At 33.2% G+C, this 17,548-nt stretch overlaps 1 protein-coding gene and 1 long non-coding RNA gene across 2 annotated transcripts in view; both read right to left on the bottom strand.

The window, feature by feature from the left end:
• LOC136272158 (uncharacterized) overlaps nt 1–428 on the bottom strand; it is a 61,654-nt gene extending 61,226 nt beyond the window's left edge. Inside the window, exon 1 of the long non-coding RNA XR_010710106.1 lies at nt 313–428. This is a non-coding gene — a long non-coding RNA (uncharacterized lncRNA). The remainder of the gene's footprint in view (nt 1–312) is intronic.
• Nucleotides 429–596: 168 nt separating this feature from the next.
• LOC136272375 (uncharacterized) lies at nt 597–3,569 on the bottom strand. The gene is made up of 2 exons (XM_066073856.1): nt 3,481–3,569; nt 597–2,358 (listed from the first exon to the last, which is right to left on the bottom strand). Exon 2 carries the CDS (start codon nt 2,349–2,351, stop codon nt 687–689), a length of 1,665 nt encoding a protein of 554 aa, XP_065929928.1. The 5' UTR covers nt 2,352–2,358; nt 3,481–3,569; the 3' UTR covers nt 597–686.
• Nucleotides 3,570–17,548: the final 13,979 nt, after the last annotated feature.

A 17,548-nucleotide genomic window follows, 5' to 3' on the forward strand; every position in this document is an offset into this window, starting at 1 on the left:
CCGATAACGAATACCGTTTACCTGTGTAAATGTTTAAACAAAGAGAAACGACAGCGTCTGATATTTAAATGAACACTTCTATATAGCACAAAAAATAGACTGACGTTATTGTTTTGCAACTTGAAGAAATTTAATACATATGGAAAATCGTTGGCGCACTATTAATTTTAGCGCTCAGAGGCAGTTGCGCCAAAGACACTAAAATTTGTAGTGCGCCATATTTTCTCGTTTTACAGTATTTAAAATCAAATCCAAAATGTATTACAAGTAATAGAGATTTTGAAAGTAGAATACATAAAGTTGTGCACTCACTCAATCGAGGTCATGGAAATTCAACATTGGAACTTTGTGAATCTGTAGGGGCACCTGTTGTAAAAGGTAGTAGAGTGGTCCATCATCTAAAACAACAGCAAAATAGGCAAAATTACTTTAAAATGAAACAAAAACTACTAATATATAAATTCCAAAGAAAATTTTACAGAATGATCTAAAAGATATCAGCTCTTCAATAAAAAGTCTAAAGACACTTATATTTCATACTATGTATTAATAAATATTTACATTCAGTGTAATTTATTATCATTGCATCACTGCACCCCTGATATGAACAAAGTTTACTTCACTTACAACAAATTATCGAATTCATAGAAATAGTCTTGCTTAATCTATATCACCCAGTTTGGTGTCTATCTGAGAAATTTTATTTTCTTTACATTGCCTTTAAAATGTTCTGATACAAACAGATTGTCATTATTGTCCACACATAAACCCCACGGATACTCCAGATCACAGTTATCAATGTAACGGAGAAACTGTCCATCCTGATCCAGAATGTGAATACAATGATTGCCACAGTCTGCTGTCAGGATACGATTCTGACTGTCTGTTGTAATACCAAAGGGTTTAAATGGTTTCTTTTTGGTAACTGAGGGATGAACGGTGTATCTCCATCCGAGTTTCCCGTTCTGATTAACCACCACTACTGCACAGGCCCCACAGTCAGCTACACATATGTCATGGTTTCTGTTCTCAGTGATGTACTTAACACTATAATTTTTCGAATACAGAGGTTTACCTTCATCATCAAACTGAATTGTTTGTTTCTCTGTAGACCCCGAGTAACGGACAACTTTGGATTGAGTGAAATCATCACTGACCATGGTAACCAGGAGATCACCATTAGAGGTGACACACAGATTAATAGGCCTCCACCCCTGTAATCTGATCAACTCTTCTGTCTGTCCATTATTTACTTTATTCACTGTCCCTGATTTCCCGTCAATAAAAAGTAAATTTCCATCCCTGTCTACAGCTATGTCATTTGGTCGTTGTTCTGATCTGTTGCTAACTGTATGAAGCAATTCTCCTTTCATGTTAAAGCATTTAATATCCTTCGTCGATCCGAATGTCCAAACACAATCTTCATTTAGATAGGTAACACTGGTAACCTTTTCATACCCTGTCTGTATTGTGGCAACAAGCTCCGGTTCATCCAGTAGTTCTCTCACTGAAGTGTTGGGTTGGTTTAGTGACAAGACATTCTGTTCTGTAGCAGTAGACAATGGAGTGATCTGCCCAAACATATTATACAACTTTTTATGGTCTAGTGGTTTTGGAATGAATGTTGGCAGTGTAACCTTCACTTTGGGTGGGAGCTTGCTGAACTCTCTGATTTTTGAGCTGTATTCAATGGTAGGAGATACTTCAGTGGATTTCTTGATTTCTTCTATGGCTAGTAATGTTTGATTTATGAGAGCCTGTGTCTGTTTGATTTCATCTAAGTGTTTCTTTAAAAGGTCTCTGTGTTTTACTTTCATCTCACTGATTTCAGTTTTCATTTTATTGACAACGATGTCAATTTCTCTGTGCCATTGCTCTCCTTGTTTGGACATTGCTGTCGTAAGTTTCTCATATCCTCCATCCAGGTTGGCAAGCTGATTTTCCAAGTCGAGTGTAATTTCTTCATATGTAGGAGAAATAAGATTTTCTAACTTATTTGCCTCGTCCGCAATAGCATTTTTCTTTGTCGTGTACACTTCGGAAACCTCTACAAATATATGTCCTCTGTGTATTTCTGATGCAGTACAAGAAGAACAAACAAATATGTCGTTGCAATTCTTGCACTGCAAGTCACAGTTTTTGTGTGGATGTGTCCCACATTTCGGGTAAATCAGAGTTGATCTTCGTTCCTGGAAAGGGACTATTTTATGTTTGTCATATCCATCTGAGATGTGATCTACTACACAGGGCTTGCAGAGGTTGACATGACAAAAGTCACAGTAACTGTGTACTATGGCGGTCTCACACCGGTCACATCGGTGCACGTCCTGGGCACTAGAACGAGGATCCATCGCTTTTCTAAAAATATAATGAAAAAATTAAATGAAAAATTAAATATACTGTTTGTTTTCAATCCAGAAGAAAATGAAGTATTAACAGAGACATAAATAACATTATTTATGTCTCTGGGTGTTAATGGTTATTATTACCTAATCAAAGGGATTTTGTTGTTTTATTACATATTAAATATTTGCGTCTATTTTGAACTGCCGGTCAATAGACTGCGATCTATTAGACCGCCGGTCAATAGTCTTCGATCTATTGGACCGACGGTCAATAGACTGCGATCTATTGACCGCCGGTCAATAGACTGCGATCTATTGGACCGGCAACGTATTTCAGAACGCTGGTATGTTAATGTTACATCCTTTCGATAGTTCTCATGGAATGTATATTCCTTTACATAGACGCTGTTTTTAGTACTTGGTGAAACCAAATTCAATGTTATCAAAATGAAGTATCAAATAATTAATAGTTTTAAAGCCTGATATAAGGTAAAAGACTACATGTATTTAAAATCTAATAGGTTGAAGATTCCCCCTTCTTTGTGTAAACTATTAAATTGAGATGTTGTAATGCATGCAACAGGTTTTGTGCATGTAAAAGATGGAAAAAAAATCTTAGTATATTGCATAATGGCACGAAAATCATTGCAATATGCAAATTGTAAACCCCGAAAACTAAAAAAGGAATTAGGTAATAAAACAATTATTTAACGCTTGAACAGTCAATAGACCAGAATTTTTTCCCTTGGTGCAGGGAACAGCTCAGTATGATCTATTGCCCTCGGCCGTTGGCCTCGGGCAATAGATCATACTGAACTGTTCCCTGCACCTCGGGAAAAATATTCTGGTCTATTGACTGCTAAAGCATTAAATAATTGTATAATATTAAGAGCCAACGTGAAAACCGTATGATGCAGCCCTGCTTTTATCAAGGGTTACAATAACCAAATAGAATAATCAACTTGCATTAATTGATAAGCATTTAAGTATAAAATATATTTGTTGAAGGTCAACTCATAAAGAAAATTAAAACGAAAGTACTTATTTGAAAGATATTAATTTAAAACGACTAACGTTACATGTAGGTATCTCAATTTTCGTCTAATAAATTAAGTCAATTATAAGCGACACAAACCTTGTTTAAAATAAATCAATTTACATATTCGTCGAATCGGACATCAAACATGCAGACGTGCACACGTAACTAAACATGGCTGAGTTTGCTTGTATGGAATGTAGTCACATGACATCAAGAATGGAAAACAATTAGAGTTATTCCCCATGTATTATAACCTTTATATCAAAACTACCCTTCTCTTTCCTTACTCAGTTACTGAACAGTCAACATGGTCACGATGCGATGATTTAATTTCAAATGAAGAACATGTATGCAAGAATATTGGAGTTTTGACATATACTGTATACAGTATAGAATTCGAAATAAATCAATGCAGTTCACTGGCGTCGGAAGCAAATTGAAAGTGGGGGGGGGGGGGGGGGGGGCTAAACTAATCCTCAGAAATGTTGAGAAAAAAGTAATTCCCAAAATCATGGAAATCCTAATCCGTGGGGAGGGGGGGGGGGGAGTATACCTATACTTACAAGCGAAAAAAAAAACTTACTTACCCAAAAAAAATTTTCTTCCAAAATCATGAAATTCCTAATCCGTGGGGGGGTGGGGGGGGGGTGGGCTAGTATGCTTCTGAATCCAACTTCTCTATCTTTCAAGGTAAATTTAGGAACAAAAATCTTTCCTGCGAAAAAAAGTGGGGGGCTGAACCCTCTATCATGCTATGTTTCTAACGGTTAGGTATACCTTTGCAAAAAAAGTGGGGGGGCTAAGCCCCCCCTAGCCCCCCCCCCCCCGGTTCCGACGCCTATGCAGTTATGCTTATATTATACGATGAAATCTTATTAGCACGTACAATTCAGCGGCCCATTTTTTAAATGACGCCTTGTAATGTAAAACATCTAATGCCGTATATCGGATATTTTGTACGTGCTGTCAAGTTTTACTAATTTTGATTTGTTTTTATTTAATTAACCTACTAGTATCTGAACAAAGGAAAACACGTGCCTAATTGCGCTTGAGTATTCAATGGGTTTAAAAATAAAAGGCTATTAATTATGTGTAAAAATTACACACCTACATAAATAAAGTAAATAAAAGTCCTGTAAACAAGTTATCGTTCTATCTTGGATAAAAAAAAATCCCATACAGGTTGATATAGATTAAAAATAAACCATGACTTCCAACATTTATATTTTGCCAGCTTACTGAAGGCTGTATAAGCATACTGTGATATTTAATTAAGGAGGTTCTTAAAATAATTAGCAACTGACATGGAGGTGGAATCCTATTTTTGAAAACAAAATAAAGATGCAGGAAGAGCTCTGGAGAACATGGGGGAATAGCTGCTCACTGTTCGAAAGCTGTTCCAAGTATACAAGACAAATTATGAAGTTTTTAAGATGTTCATAGTTTTACCTTCTGTTATAAGATATAAAATATAAAAAAATATTCATTGTTCAAATTATAAAAAATAATTCAAATCAAATCAAAAAATTCTTGAAATTTATAAAATGATCATTTTTCATTATTTTGATTACTATTTGAAATCAGAGTGTCTCTTATTTAAGACTGACCATGCATACCATCCAAAAGATGTGAAATGTATTTAAGATATCACATTATTGAATGATTGTTAAGATTACATGGGTTAAATAATGTTTCCTTGTATAGGAAGTTGATATTGTTGACATTCCAAAATTCTCTAAAACAGGGGTTTAGGCTGGACAAGTTCCACAAATAGACAGATTGACTGATAGATTTATTCAAAAATTCTCAAACCTTTTTCATTTACAAATTCAGAACACAGAGCTATGCATATAATTGTATAATTTGTCAAACTATGAAATTTATGAAATTATTACCTAAGTTAAGGTCTATGTACAGTGCATGTGTTCATGATGCTTACATTTATGTTCAATTTTCAGCACTGTCTACAAAAAATAAAAATTCGGCAACACGAACCAACTGTAAAGATGAATGCAGGTATATGCAACCTCGGGGTGTACAAATATTGATTTTTGATTCAAACTGAGTTTCGATGAATATTTTCATAATTCTGGCTCTCACGCTATATTGAGAATTTTTGTTAAAAAATAGGTGTGTATGAATTGGCCAAATTCCCATTACTATCTAGAGTTGAAGTACATGTATATGGGCGTGCTTGAAAAACATATAAAACAATGTACATGTAATATATATATATATATATATATATATATATATATATATATATATATATATATATATATATATATATATATATATATATATATATTTATATTTAAAGTTACCTACATTAAACTGATCATATTAGCACACGATATTGACCATTTCTTATATTTAATTCTTGTATCAACACGAGAGTCTATTGTTTTTGTTTTGTCTTTTAAAAACTTGAAATCTTTTCCCTGGCCGTGGTTCATGGATGGACGGAAGATTACATCATAACTTGGAAAATCTCTTCCGCGTAAAACATGTACTATTATTATACTTCCCTGTTAAATACTGAAATCTGATTGGTTTAGACGCAGTTGATAATCCGTTCTAATACCCTCAGCCTCAGCAACACACTTGGGAACGGGTAACACAACGAATTGTTACATGCGCGTAAATTATGCGCGTACGGTTCGCCGTAGAATTCACTTCATTTCTATATAAAAGCAGTAAAATTTTCTTTAAAAATAAGACATTCAGGATAATAAAATAATAAAATAAAATAATAAAATAAATAGTGTGTGTTTGGGAGGGTAACTGTTGAAATTGACACCCCTCGAAAACCATTGTCAACCTCCGCTTCGCGTTGGTTGACAATAGCTTTCTCGGGGCATCACTTTCAACATTTACCCTCCCAAACAGGCACTATTTATATAATGTGCATAGTTCTATTAGAAAAGCATACCAGTTTAAATGATGTAGAAAGTAGACCACATTTACTACTAATTATGCCTTTTAAAACGTAATGCGTAATATGTTGTACAAATGAATACAATCATTAACTTTATATGTTCCGCAGAAACCTCTGCCCCTCCCCCTTATGCACATGTGGTTCAATTGAAAGTAATGACCACTATCTTTTATATTGCCCAAATTATAATGTAATACGTAGTGAAACAATTAACAAACTTCGAGATTCAACAAATGTAAACATATTACTCTTTGGGTCTCCCAATCTTAGCGATAATGATAATAAATACATTTTTTATATGGTCCAAAAATTTATCATCAACAGTAAACGATTTCAGGGTACCTAGTGTAACCTCGACACTGTTTTTTTTACTTAATTATATTCTCTAAATATGTAAATAGCGTCTAGGATATATTAATACAGGGATGTATTTCATACATGTATTTCCTTTGGTGTTTTACTTCAAATTGTTCTGAACATAATTGTATTGTTTTCCTTATAGTATAACATGAAGTTATACGTTCGTGGGTCGATTAGCTCACTAGTTTAAAAATAAATGCACTTGTAATTCCAACTCTCAAACTCATGCATATGTCAAAATGTCTAGTCTTGATTGATACATATATTGGATGTCTTTATCTCCTCTTTTATATAAGCTTTCTGGTTCTTTATTTAATCATACATACATGTAATTTGCACCTCTCATATTTTTTCTTATCTAAGAGAGGGATTTGTATAAGCCTTTTGGCTTGTTTCCCAATCTTATTGTACTTTATGCCAAATACATGTACCTGCTATTGTAAATTATCAATAAAAAATTGTTTAAACTAATCATATTTTTTGGAATATGATCACAATATCAAACAAGCAATACATGGAAATCTCATTTTTATAAAGATGTAAAGTTTCGACCCTCTATAGCCATTTCGTATTGCTCAAACTTCACCAACAGGGTGTCTCTTCGTAATAGATGTAGATCTGTAGCTCTCTGGTTGAAAAATAATCGGATAAACAAACTGATTTGTCTATACAAATTTTTTCAACCAGAGAGCTAGTAAACAGATCTGCAGCTTTCCTTCGTAACAAACGTACTATGCCCTTGAACCAAAGTCATATCACATCGCTGAGTAAATCTTAGTCAGGAGCATATTTTTTTACTACTTTGCTCAAACAGTCAAAGAATACTCACATCACCTAAAGGATTCGAAGTTTCCATAGCCAGAGGTCAAGGTCACTTGGTCAGAGGTCAAGGTCTTATGAATTCATGCAAAATCCTTGTCCAAGAATATTTTCTCTTCCTTTTGTGCGACTCATTCTTCATCTACAGTGTTAACATGAAGAGTGCAGTGACCTCGAGTTGTTTCTAATGCCAGGGTCGAAACAACACTTTTTCTCTTTTCCTTTGTCCTTATTTGGTCATACATGTACCCATCCCTCCCCCGGTCAAAATGAGCATAAATGAAGGATGTGCAAAGTGCAAAACTCATGGACTTTGTTCTAGAGTGGTAGTCATGGAATGGCATGATAGCAATCCTTGCCCCAAACCAAACTATCTCCCCCTTTTACACTATCTGACTCGCACTTTACCTTTTCAGATGGTCACTACATGTACCCTGTTTAGTAAAAAGTTCATCTATACACCATCTATCTTGTTTTAATTTGCCCCCCCCCCCCACCCCCCGTTAAAGGTTGTTTGTTGCCCTATTTTCACGTTATATACGTGCAGAATATAGAGATATGTAACAGTTCTGTTTTGTTATAGATTTCAAATCGGTTGTAAAAAAACAAAACACCAGTATCATTTGTAAGTTGAATTTATTAAGGCACACTTGGCTGGTTACCAGCCCTCGCTTCCCCAGTCATACACCACCAGTTTTATCTTTATATATAATACACATATGTATATACCACATTATGAAAAAAAGAAGAATTACAGAAAATCTTTACAGACTTTGCAATTCTGACAAGTTTATACAAGTGTGCACATATTTATTGCATTTCTATCCTTTTTTGATGTGCACCAGAATTGATACATACATAAACATCTAAATGACCCCTCCCACTTATTTGCCATTGAAAAATAAAATAAATAGATGGTTTTACATTTATATAATACAGCCAATGCATTTCTCTTCAATTCTGACAAATATATTGATGCACCTGATTAGATACATGTATATATTTGAAACATATGGTATATACCATAAAAGACAATATAAAAGAAAACAAGCAGATTTAATTATACATTTTCAGTTAATAATGTATTCTTTTATGAAACATCAACAAGACTTGAGAGCTAAAAAATAGCAAATATTCTTGTCTTAATATACTGAAAAGTAAAGAATACTGAAACATCATTATGTAGATATAGACAATTATTTAAAAAAAAAATTAGAAAGAGAACAAAAGAATACAGTTTTAATCAATACTTATTCAAAAATCAACATGTGAATTTAAAGGATAATACATGAGATTAAATTGACATATAGATCACACAGGTTTAGTTTTCAGTCATTCTATATGACTTGAAATGAAGAATACATAATGAAAACTGATTATAAAATTGTTAAGTAACAATTATAATAAATGAATGTATCATGGATTGTGCTTCAGAATTGAGAGAAACTCAAAAAAAATATTCTCATGCACGCAGACATACTACTAGTTTATACATATTTAAAACAAAAATCAGAATGCCATTTTAACTGCGTTACTATTTCTCAAAAACATATGTGAAGATTGAAAAACAGGCATTCATATTAATTTCACACATGCTGAACAGAATGATTTTGCTCAACAGCTTGAGGATATTGTCTTTCTAAAGCAATTTCATAAGTTCCAAATTCATTAAGTAGGACTTGTTGGTCATTGCCATTTTTAGACTATAATAATCTTCTTGAAACAAAGAGCTCTATTCAGAGAATTAGGCAAAATATGAACATTTTAGAGCTAAAAGATTTAAATTCTTGTTAATAATAGTTATAAGCCAAAAATAATATAATACAGGTAATTGTTTTAGACAGATCTGTTAGATAATTTGTATTTTCACTAGATACAAGCCAAAAATATCATATTACCATCAACTTTTCTTGGAACAGAATTAATGGATAATTTGTTAACCGCCCACCCTCCTTAAGTAGGATTGTTGTAAACAAAAAAAGGTGTTTGATAGATAAACATATGTAAATGCGCTTCAAAATTGATTACATGTATTCCAATTAACTTGTATTTGCAGATCAACCACATGTGTAAAGCAAACAGAACAAATTCTAAACCAAACCAAGCAGACTGAAGAAAACAGGTGACAGATAATTTAGGTATCCAGTTATGATTTTTCAACATTACCTATGTTGGCTCTTGCTCTCCTTTCAACAGAGACAGAGAGAAAAAGGGAAGAGAGAAGGACAGAGAGAGAGAGAGAGAGAGAGAGAGAGAGAGAGAGAGAGAGAGAGAGAGAGAGAGAGAGAGAGGGGGAGGGGGGTTATATAATCTGGTCAGTCATATCTAGTCAGAATACACACACAGGGCACAGCCTCTAGTACATGTAACATATGCAAATTAATACATACATTCTAAAACAAAAAACAAAAAATAACCAATTAAGTTAATTATTTTAAATATTTGCCCACTTCTACAGAATCACATATATAACACAATGGGTATTGGATTTCATTGGTACTGATTAAAGAAGTATGTAATACTAATTCTTACATATATATACATTAAAATATACAAAACCAAACACGTTCCACATTATTCAATAGCATATAACAACATCAAAGTAAATATATACTCTTCATTATACACAAAGTAAAAAACAAACATAGAATGTATCGTATAAAGGAGACTTTTCTTACTATACTTAAGGCTTTAAGCAGACACACAGTTTGACCTTAAGTGGATGGCATGTCCATAATATATATGCATATTTTTTGCAAATAAAGGCTGGATAAAGGGATGTTTAAAGATTGGACCCCTAAAATTCTACAACAAAACTGTCCAAGACTTTTAGCTGGGTCTATGAAGTAAGAAATGCAAGCTATCTACTAGAAGTTTGATAATCTGGATTTCTCCTTCATCTTTTCATAGAGGCTTTTCAAAAAGAATTCAAAATCAATAAAATATTAGTCAATTTGACTTCATATTCATAACTAAGCTTAATGCCAAAAACATACACTTGAGAAAAATCCCACAAATGAAGATCACATATTGTGTGTTTAACTGGAATTTTCAGGAGATAAAGGGATATTTTTGCTTCTAAAAAGGTCAATAGCCAAAGAGAAATTATATACTTATTCTTAAAATTTGAGTCATTGGTTTAAGATTGCAAAAAATAACAAAATATAAATGTACCTACTTTTTGGATCTTAACATGTCTGCATTAATAACCAGTTATACATTGTACAATACTTCAGGATAAGGCTATGTTAGTATATTGTGTCCATTCAGATACCGGTATACAGAAAAAATACTGAAGCTATTTGAAGAAATATTCTTTTAAGAAGAATAAAGTGATAAATAAATACACATGCATGAACAATCTTCAACAAGAAAAACAACGCTTTGAATATTTTGTTAAAATATTTTGTAGCTGACAATTAAAACACAGATATATGATTTAAGATAGTTTTAGCAAACAAGCATATCTTTTAATCAACTTTAAGTCAACTTTTTGTGTAGTTTGTGATTCTCTGAGCAAAATCAACAACAATGGGGCAGGAATGTCTGGCAAAAAATCACAGACTTCTCTTTATGACCAATAAAATTATCGCAAAATGTGAACAATATAATTCTTAACTAACTAGCACCAATTAGATCTTGAAAGCTTGACGGCAACTTTGAAAAATTAAATGATTATTGCAATAAAAATCTGGCAGGTACCTTATACATTTGTTTGTATGATAAAGCATTGAAACACGATTAATAACCCAAAACAAAAATAACTGATCATTACAAAGACTTTATTTCGTCTCAAGATTTTTGAATACCTATGAAAAAATTCATGTGCTTTATCATCTGAGCAAATTAATTTTTAATTCAATATTTTGAATTAAAATTAAAGTACTTTCTAGATTCCAAAAATCTAAAGCTATAAGTACATTATGTTTAAAGTACTGTCAAGTTAGCATATTTCCTTCTTTGAATGACTGATTTCTTCAAGATATATGAATACATCTTCATCAGCCATCAATTTCGATGAAATCTGCAAACTGACACAAGTTAATATTAACATGATTTTTTTCCTCCGATGACAATGTATTTCCTCTTCTTTCCCTCCTGCAGTTATATATGGCATACAGAAAGAGATCACAGATCTAGCAAAGTGTTTATGACTAAGAAACCATTGTCACTTCAACATAGAAAAATACTGTTTGCATAGAAAAATATTCCTCTTTCTTTTTTTCAAATATACTATCAAGTTTATCACACATGTTTTTTAAGCAGTATGATGTTAAACTGTTATCCCAAATATTGGGGTTTGGCAGTTGTACATATTTTTTTGGGTGGGTGAATATTTCTCTCTCTCCAAAGGGAGAGAACCCTTCACACCACAGCAGCAGTAGTTGTCTGCCCCTTAGTTGTTCCTGATTATCCCACTAGGTGACTTCCTCTTCTAGGTCCAGATCTGTCTGTCTATCCCTGTGCATGTCTTCATGGTCAGCTTCTGACCGTCCACGCTGGTCTCACTTCTGTGTGTTGGCATGGTAAATGGAGTTGTCCTGTTCATGAAAGTTACAATGTATGAAATGGAATGTACATGTATGCATGTACTATTCATCCCACTTTAATTGATGGAGCCAATATTGCTAACCAACTTTTATTGTGTACAAGAAAAAAGTTATAAAAGTTGATAAAATATCTTCCGTAAACCATTCCTTTCAATATGAGTCATTCTAAATCATTTAATCCCTAGAAAATTGTTAATAAAAGTCGGCGTAAATAAAAGCTGAATAACAGTGATTTTTTTTATAGGTCACCCTAAACCATTTATTTTAAGTAAATTGTGGATTAAAGTTGTCGCAAACATAAAGTCACTGCAAATTACTGTGGAAACAATAGATTTCATGATAGCTCAATTTTCGTTTAATTCGTGGGTACCTCTCATCCATGAATTAACATCCTCCATAAATTAATAAATAAGGATATAAAAAAGCCATATTTCCTTTGCAGGTTTAAGAGAATACACGAATAAAGTCCCCACAAACCTTGAAAATTTCAGCAATCCATGAAAAATGGCCCCAACGAACTTTAATGATTCCACAGTAATTAAATTATGATAATTTTTTTCTTTACTTGACCTTGACCTACCTCTCTGTATTGCCACTCCTGGTTTCCTTTCTGGCCGTGGCACGGATAAACAATAACGCTCTCTCCTCCGGAATAATCCAGGCATCCATCGTCTCGACGGATTTCTCCGTTCTTACTCAACATCCAATACTACAATTATACAATAAAATCATCAATTCCTGTCGGATTTGAAAAGCCAAAGAATCTTGCACTCCAGACTTTAAACACTATACTGTTCTTAATATATATAAATCTTCATTGAATTAGTGTATACCCTTCAACCATAACATTATAGGGAAATCTCAAACATATCATGAAATTTGATTTAAAAACAAGAGGCCCATGGGCCACATTGCTCACCTGAGGAACAACAGGTATGATAAAGTCAGCTTAATGGAGTCATAATACAATCTGGACAATGTACATTAATACATGTAGATCCTGTATAAATAAAATCCATTTTTCCCCCTTGGAACTCGGATAGCCCTGATTGCTGCCAATATTTACAAGAGCAGACTTTAATCACCGCTCCTGCACATATATAGGGACTCAACGTTACGCAGGCAGGGATGACCGCACACCTACGCAACTCAACAGGTACCAACGTTAACGCAAGCAGAGATAACTCAAGCAGGGATGACCGCACACTTGCGCCAACAGCTCAACCTAACGCAGGCGCCGCAATCACCACCAATACAAGCAGGTATGACCGCACACTTGTATTAATGCGATACAGGGCAGAAATGACCACACATTCTGTATCGTTGGTTAGAAAAACACGAAGATTAGATAGACCAGGGATGTTAACACCCTCGATCTCTCCGTACCTGTTCAAGTTTAACCCCAAACAGTCGCTCGGTACAAAGCAATAGACACTGTCCCTATATATGTGCCGGCCTAAAATAATTCATAGTATCTAAAAATTGGAAATCAAAAATAAACAAACTAATCCAGCCTAACCCAAAACTACTTATGCAAAACAACTTATATACATTGAATATTTATTATTGTATAAAAATAATCATCACAATAATTGGTTAACAGTGGATGCATTAATTAAAATAATCAAGAATCAATAAATCAAGGGCAATAACCCAAAACAGTAATACAAAAGATTCTAATGAAAAAATAGCTGCCTGCTTCAATTTTATAGTCATATCACATGTTGAGTATTGCAGTTCTCAAAAAGATCCTTTACAATTGTTTATATATGGGATATTTTGCTACATCAAACTCTGAACCTTCTTGTGAGGACGAAGAATTGTCCTGGAGCCAAAGTCTTATCAATTATAAAGAATCATCTTGCTGATTAGTTTCTGAGAAGAAGATTTTTAAAGATTTACTCTATATATTCCTATGTAAAATTTTAACACCCCCCCCCCTAATGTGGCCTCACCCTACCCCTATGGATCATGATTTTCACAACTTTGAATCTACACTACCTGAGGATGCTTCCACACAAGTTTCAGCTTTCCTGGCTGATTAGTTTCTGAGAAGAAGATTTTTAAAGATTTACTCTATATATTCCTATGTAAAACTTCGACCCCCCATTGTGGCCCCACCCTACCCCCGGGGGTCATGAATTTCACAACTTTGAATCTACACTACCTGAGGATGCTTCCACACAAGTTTCAGCTTTCCTGGCTTTCTGGTTCTTGAGACGAAGATTTTTGAAAATTTCTCGAAATTTTTCATTAATTTCTAATTATCTCCCCTTGAAAACGGGTGTGACCCTTAATGTTCACAACTTTGAATCCCCTTTGCCTAAGGATGATTTGTGCCAAGTTTGGTTGAAATTGGCCTAGTAGTTCTTGAGAAGATGTTGAAAATGTGAAAAGTTTACGGACAGACGGACGGACGGACAGACGGACGGACAGACAGACAGACGGACGACAGACAAAATGTGATCAGAATAGCTCACTTGAGCTTTCAGCTCAGGTGAGCTAAAAAGACATTTTAAGTACTACTAAGGACAATTTATTTTTACAAAACCAATTTCAATAAATAGTTGATAATTTGTAACTTTAATGTTTATAATCATATTCATTATTTAAAATAATTTTAGGAGAGAAGATTTATAGGCATTGTACCTGCTGTTCAATCCAATTCAATGTATTCATTTATACTTGAATAAAATACTTATCAAATTAAATCAATTGATAAATCAATCAATATCTGTGAATTTGACCACACCCACCTGGTTGCCCCCCTGGTTGTGACAAGGCCACATGTTGACCGGTTTGTGGTAGTTGTGGTTATCCACCGCACTGTCGATACACATCGGCTTGGCCTTGCTGCGGATCTGTAACCAATGCATTACGTAACATTATAATTTATGCAAACTTTGAAATTGCCAATTTTCTAATATATTTCTAAAAATGTATGTAAATTTACTTGTGTGTATGCATGCATATAAAATTTATAAAAACTGAATTTATTAGATTAGTATTAGTATGGAACAAAAACAATAAATTATGTAAAAAAAATTTTTTTAATATATTAGACTTCAATGGCAGTGGGTACATGTGTTGAACAAGATAAATAAATATAATTTGTTATGCAGTATTATCATAGTATTGCTCACATTTTAAATAACCTGATTATCATGTGACTTTTCATTTCTTGTAAAGAATGTGTCTTAACTGCTATATTATATTTATAATTTTGTCATTTTTTTTTTAATTATGGTGATATTTTATAATTTCATGACATCGTTTTTATAATAGTAAAAGGAGGAATTTTTTGAGAAAATTAACTGAACTGTTGTGGCTGACCTATACAACATTGAAAATCAATATAGCAACATAAATTAAAGTAAGTCTATTTCTTAGGGCCATAAATATCAAATATGGCACAGGAGTAGCTCTTTGTTTACTTCATTCTTGTCTGTATTAAAAAAAATTATGAAAACAATGAAAGATGAGACAAAAAAATGATGATACTATCTTTCGTACCTCTCCAGAAGCAATGGCTTCCCCTGGAACAAACAGGTCTGGATAGACATTTTTGACGAACCAGTCAAAGCTATGGCACTGCAAACGTTCCCGGAGCTTCTTTCTGTCAGTGACATCTCCGTAATCTCCCTATGGAAAACAATGTATTTATCTATTATTCATCTAAATTTGTTTAATTAGATTATTTTTGACTTCATATTATACAAATTAAATTTTCCAGATGAATATCCTTAATTTGTTATTCAAGAGTATGTCATTTTTCAAACTCTTAATCTAACTGTAGAAACAAAACATATATTATAAATTGAAGTGAAATAAAATTTCTATTTCTGAATCAGTTCTTAAAATCATCCAGAAAAAAAATAAGCTAAGATAAGAGGGGCGGGCTAGACTAACTGACAAACAGACAAACATATAATTATTCTCCTTCAGCTTCACATTCAGGGAACTAAAAATCAAAAGAATTTTTTAAAAATGCAATACCAGATCATAGTTGAATCTTTCATAATAATAGTTCTTGTATTCATCCATCCAAACTTCGGCCAATCGGATTGAGTTTTTCTTGACAACGTTGACACCAGTCCTCCACTTGTACGGACTTCTCTTTCTGAAGATGTGACCAACATGAGAGCATGGAATGATTTCTAAGGTACCACCACACATCCAGACCTTCAAAATGAAAAAAAAATCAAACCAAACTGTCATGATATCATAATATTTTTTTTGTAGGTAACCAGTTAAAAGACATTATTAAAGAAAAAAAAATTTGAAAAAAAGTAATGACTCATCAAACTTTCCTGAATTAAAAACATTACAAACTGTAAATGTTCTTTCAACATATAGAATGAACAAGAAAAAGAAATTTGGTGCCATGTCCAGGATCCTACTTACTTTAAATGACAGTTCTAAGTTTTCCCCTCCCCAAATATCCATTCCAGGGTCGTAGGTTCCTAGTTTCATAAATTATTCTCTACTGATGGAGAAAAGACCTCCGGCCATCGTGGGCGACCTGTAATATCATTAGTTTAAGAATAACATAGGATTGAAATATAAAATGATGTTTCAAAGTTCAGTATATAAATTTTGCTTGTCATTCACTTTTATTCAGGTCTTTGTTGAAACATACATGAAAGTTAAAGATTCTAGGCTTTTAAGTGTCTTAAATCCATTAAACAAAACAAGAATATTGGAAGACAAAACATTTTTACAACATAAAAATTCCATAATATTTGATTATGCTTAAAAATCTTATAAACACACAATTTTTTTTCAATACTTTTGTTGCATGTATTGGAAAAGAAATTCTATAACTAGCAGAATAATGTCACAGTGATGATATTTTACTAGCAAGCAGATGAAGAAGTATCGGACGAGACAACACAAAATGCATGCACTTCTAATTTGGATTCTACTTATATACAGTAAAACTAATTCAATCAACAAAATCAATAATTTTTAAATCTAAAAAAGATTATTGAAAAATTGAGTGATAAGTAAGTTGATTTAAACAGTTGCACTGTATGTACATGTAATGTATTTCAAGGTACATTATCCCTTTCCTCCATTAACTTAATTTCTTACCTTTCTGATGTACACAACAAAGAGGACTGAGACGATTGGTAGAAATACGGGTATACAGATGTCAAATTTCACTGTTGGTGACAAGACAGCTTCCCGCATTGTTTATGCGCCATTGTTGATCTTTAACAAGGGAGACAACTCCTGAAATTAGAAAAAATGCAGTTTAAACAAAAGTAACATGTTTCTCTTAAGGTCTCACACAAGGAGTTAATTTCACTATATGTTACTATAAAGCTTTAATTCAGTTAATTATTTAACTATACTTTCAGCATATAATTCATGAAAGAGAAATTATAGTTAAATGCTTCAAGAAAAATTTTAGATCAGAAAAATAACGCCTTTTGCGGTTTCTAAGAGAGATAATTGAGAGTAAACATACCTACCCCCAAGTACACGGGGGTTC

The sequence above is a fragment of the Magallana gigas genome, chromosome 10 (assembly GCF_963853765.1).
Source record: "Magallana gigas chromosome 10, xbMagGiga1.1, whole genome shotgun sequence".
In the NCBI taxonomy this organism is placed as follows: domain Eukaryota; kingdom Metazoa; phylum Mollusca; class Bivalvia; order Ostreida; family Ostreidae; genus Magallana; species Magallana gigas.

Bases quoted from the DNA above. Each gene is read 5' to 3' on its own strand.
- LOC136272375 (XM_066073856.1), bottom strand. From the start codon at position 2,351: ATGGATCCTCGTTCTAGTGCCCAGGACGTGCACCGATGTGACCGGTGT.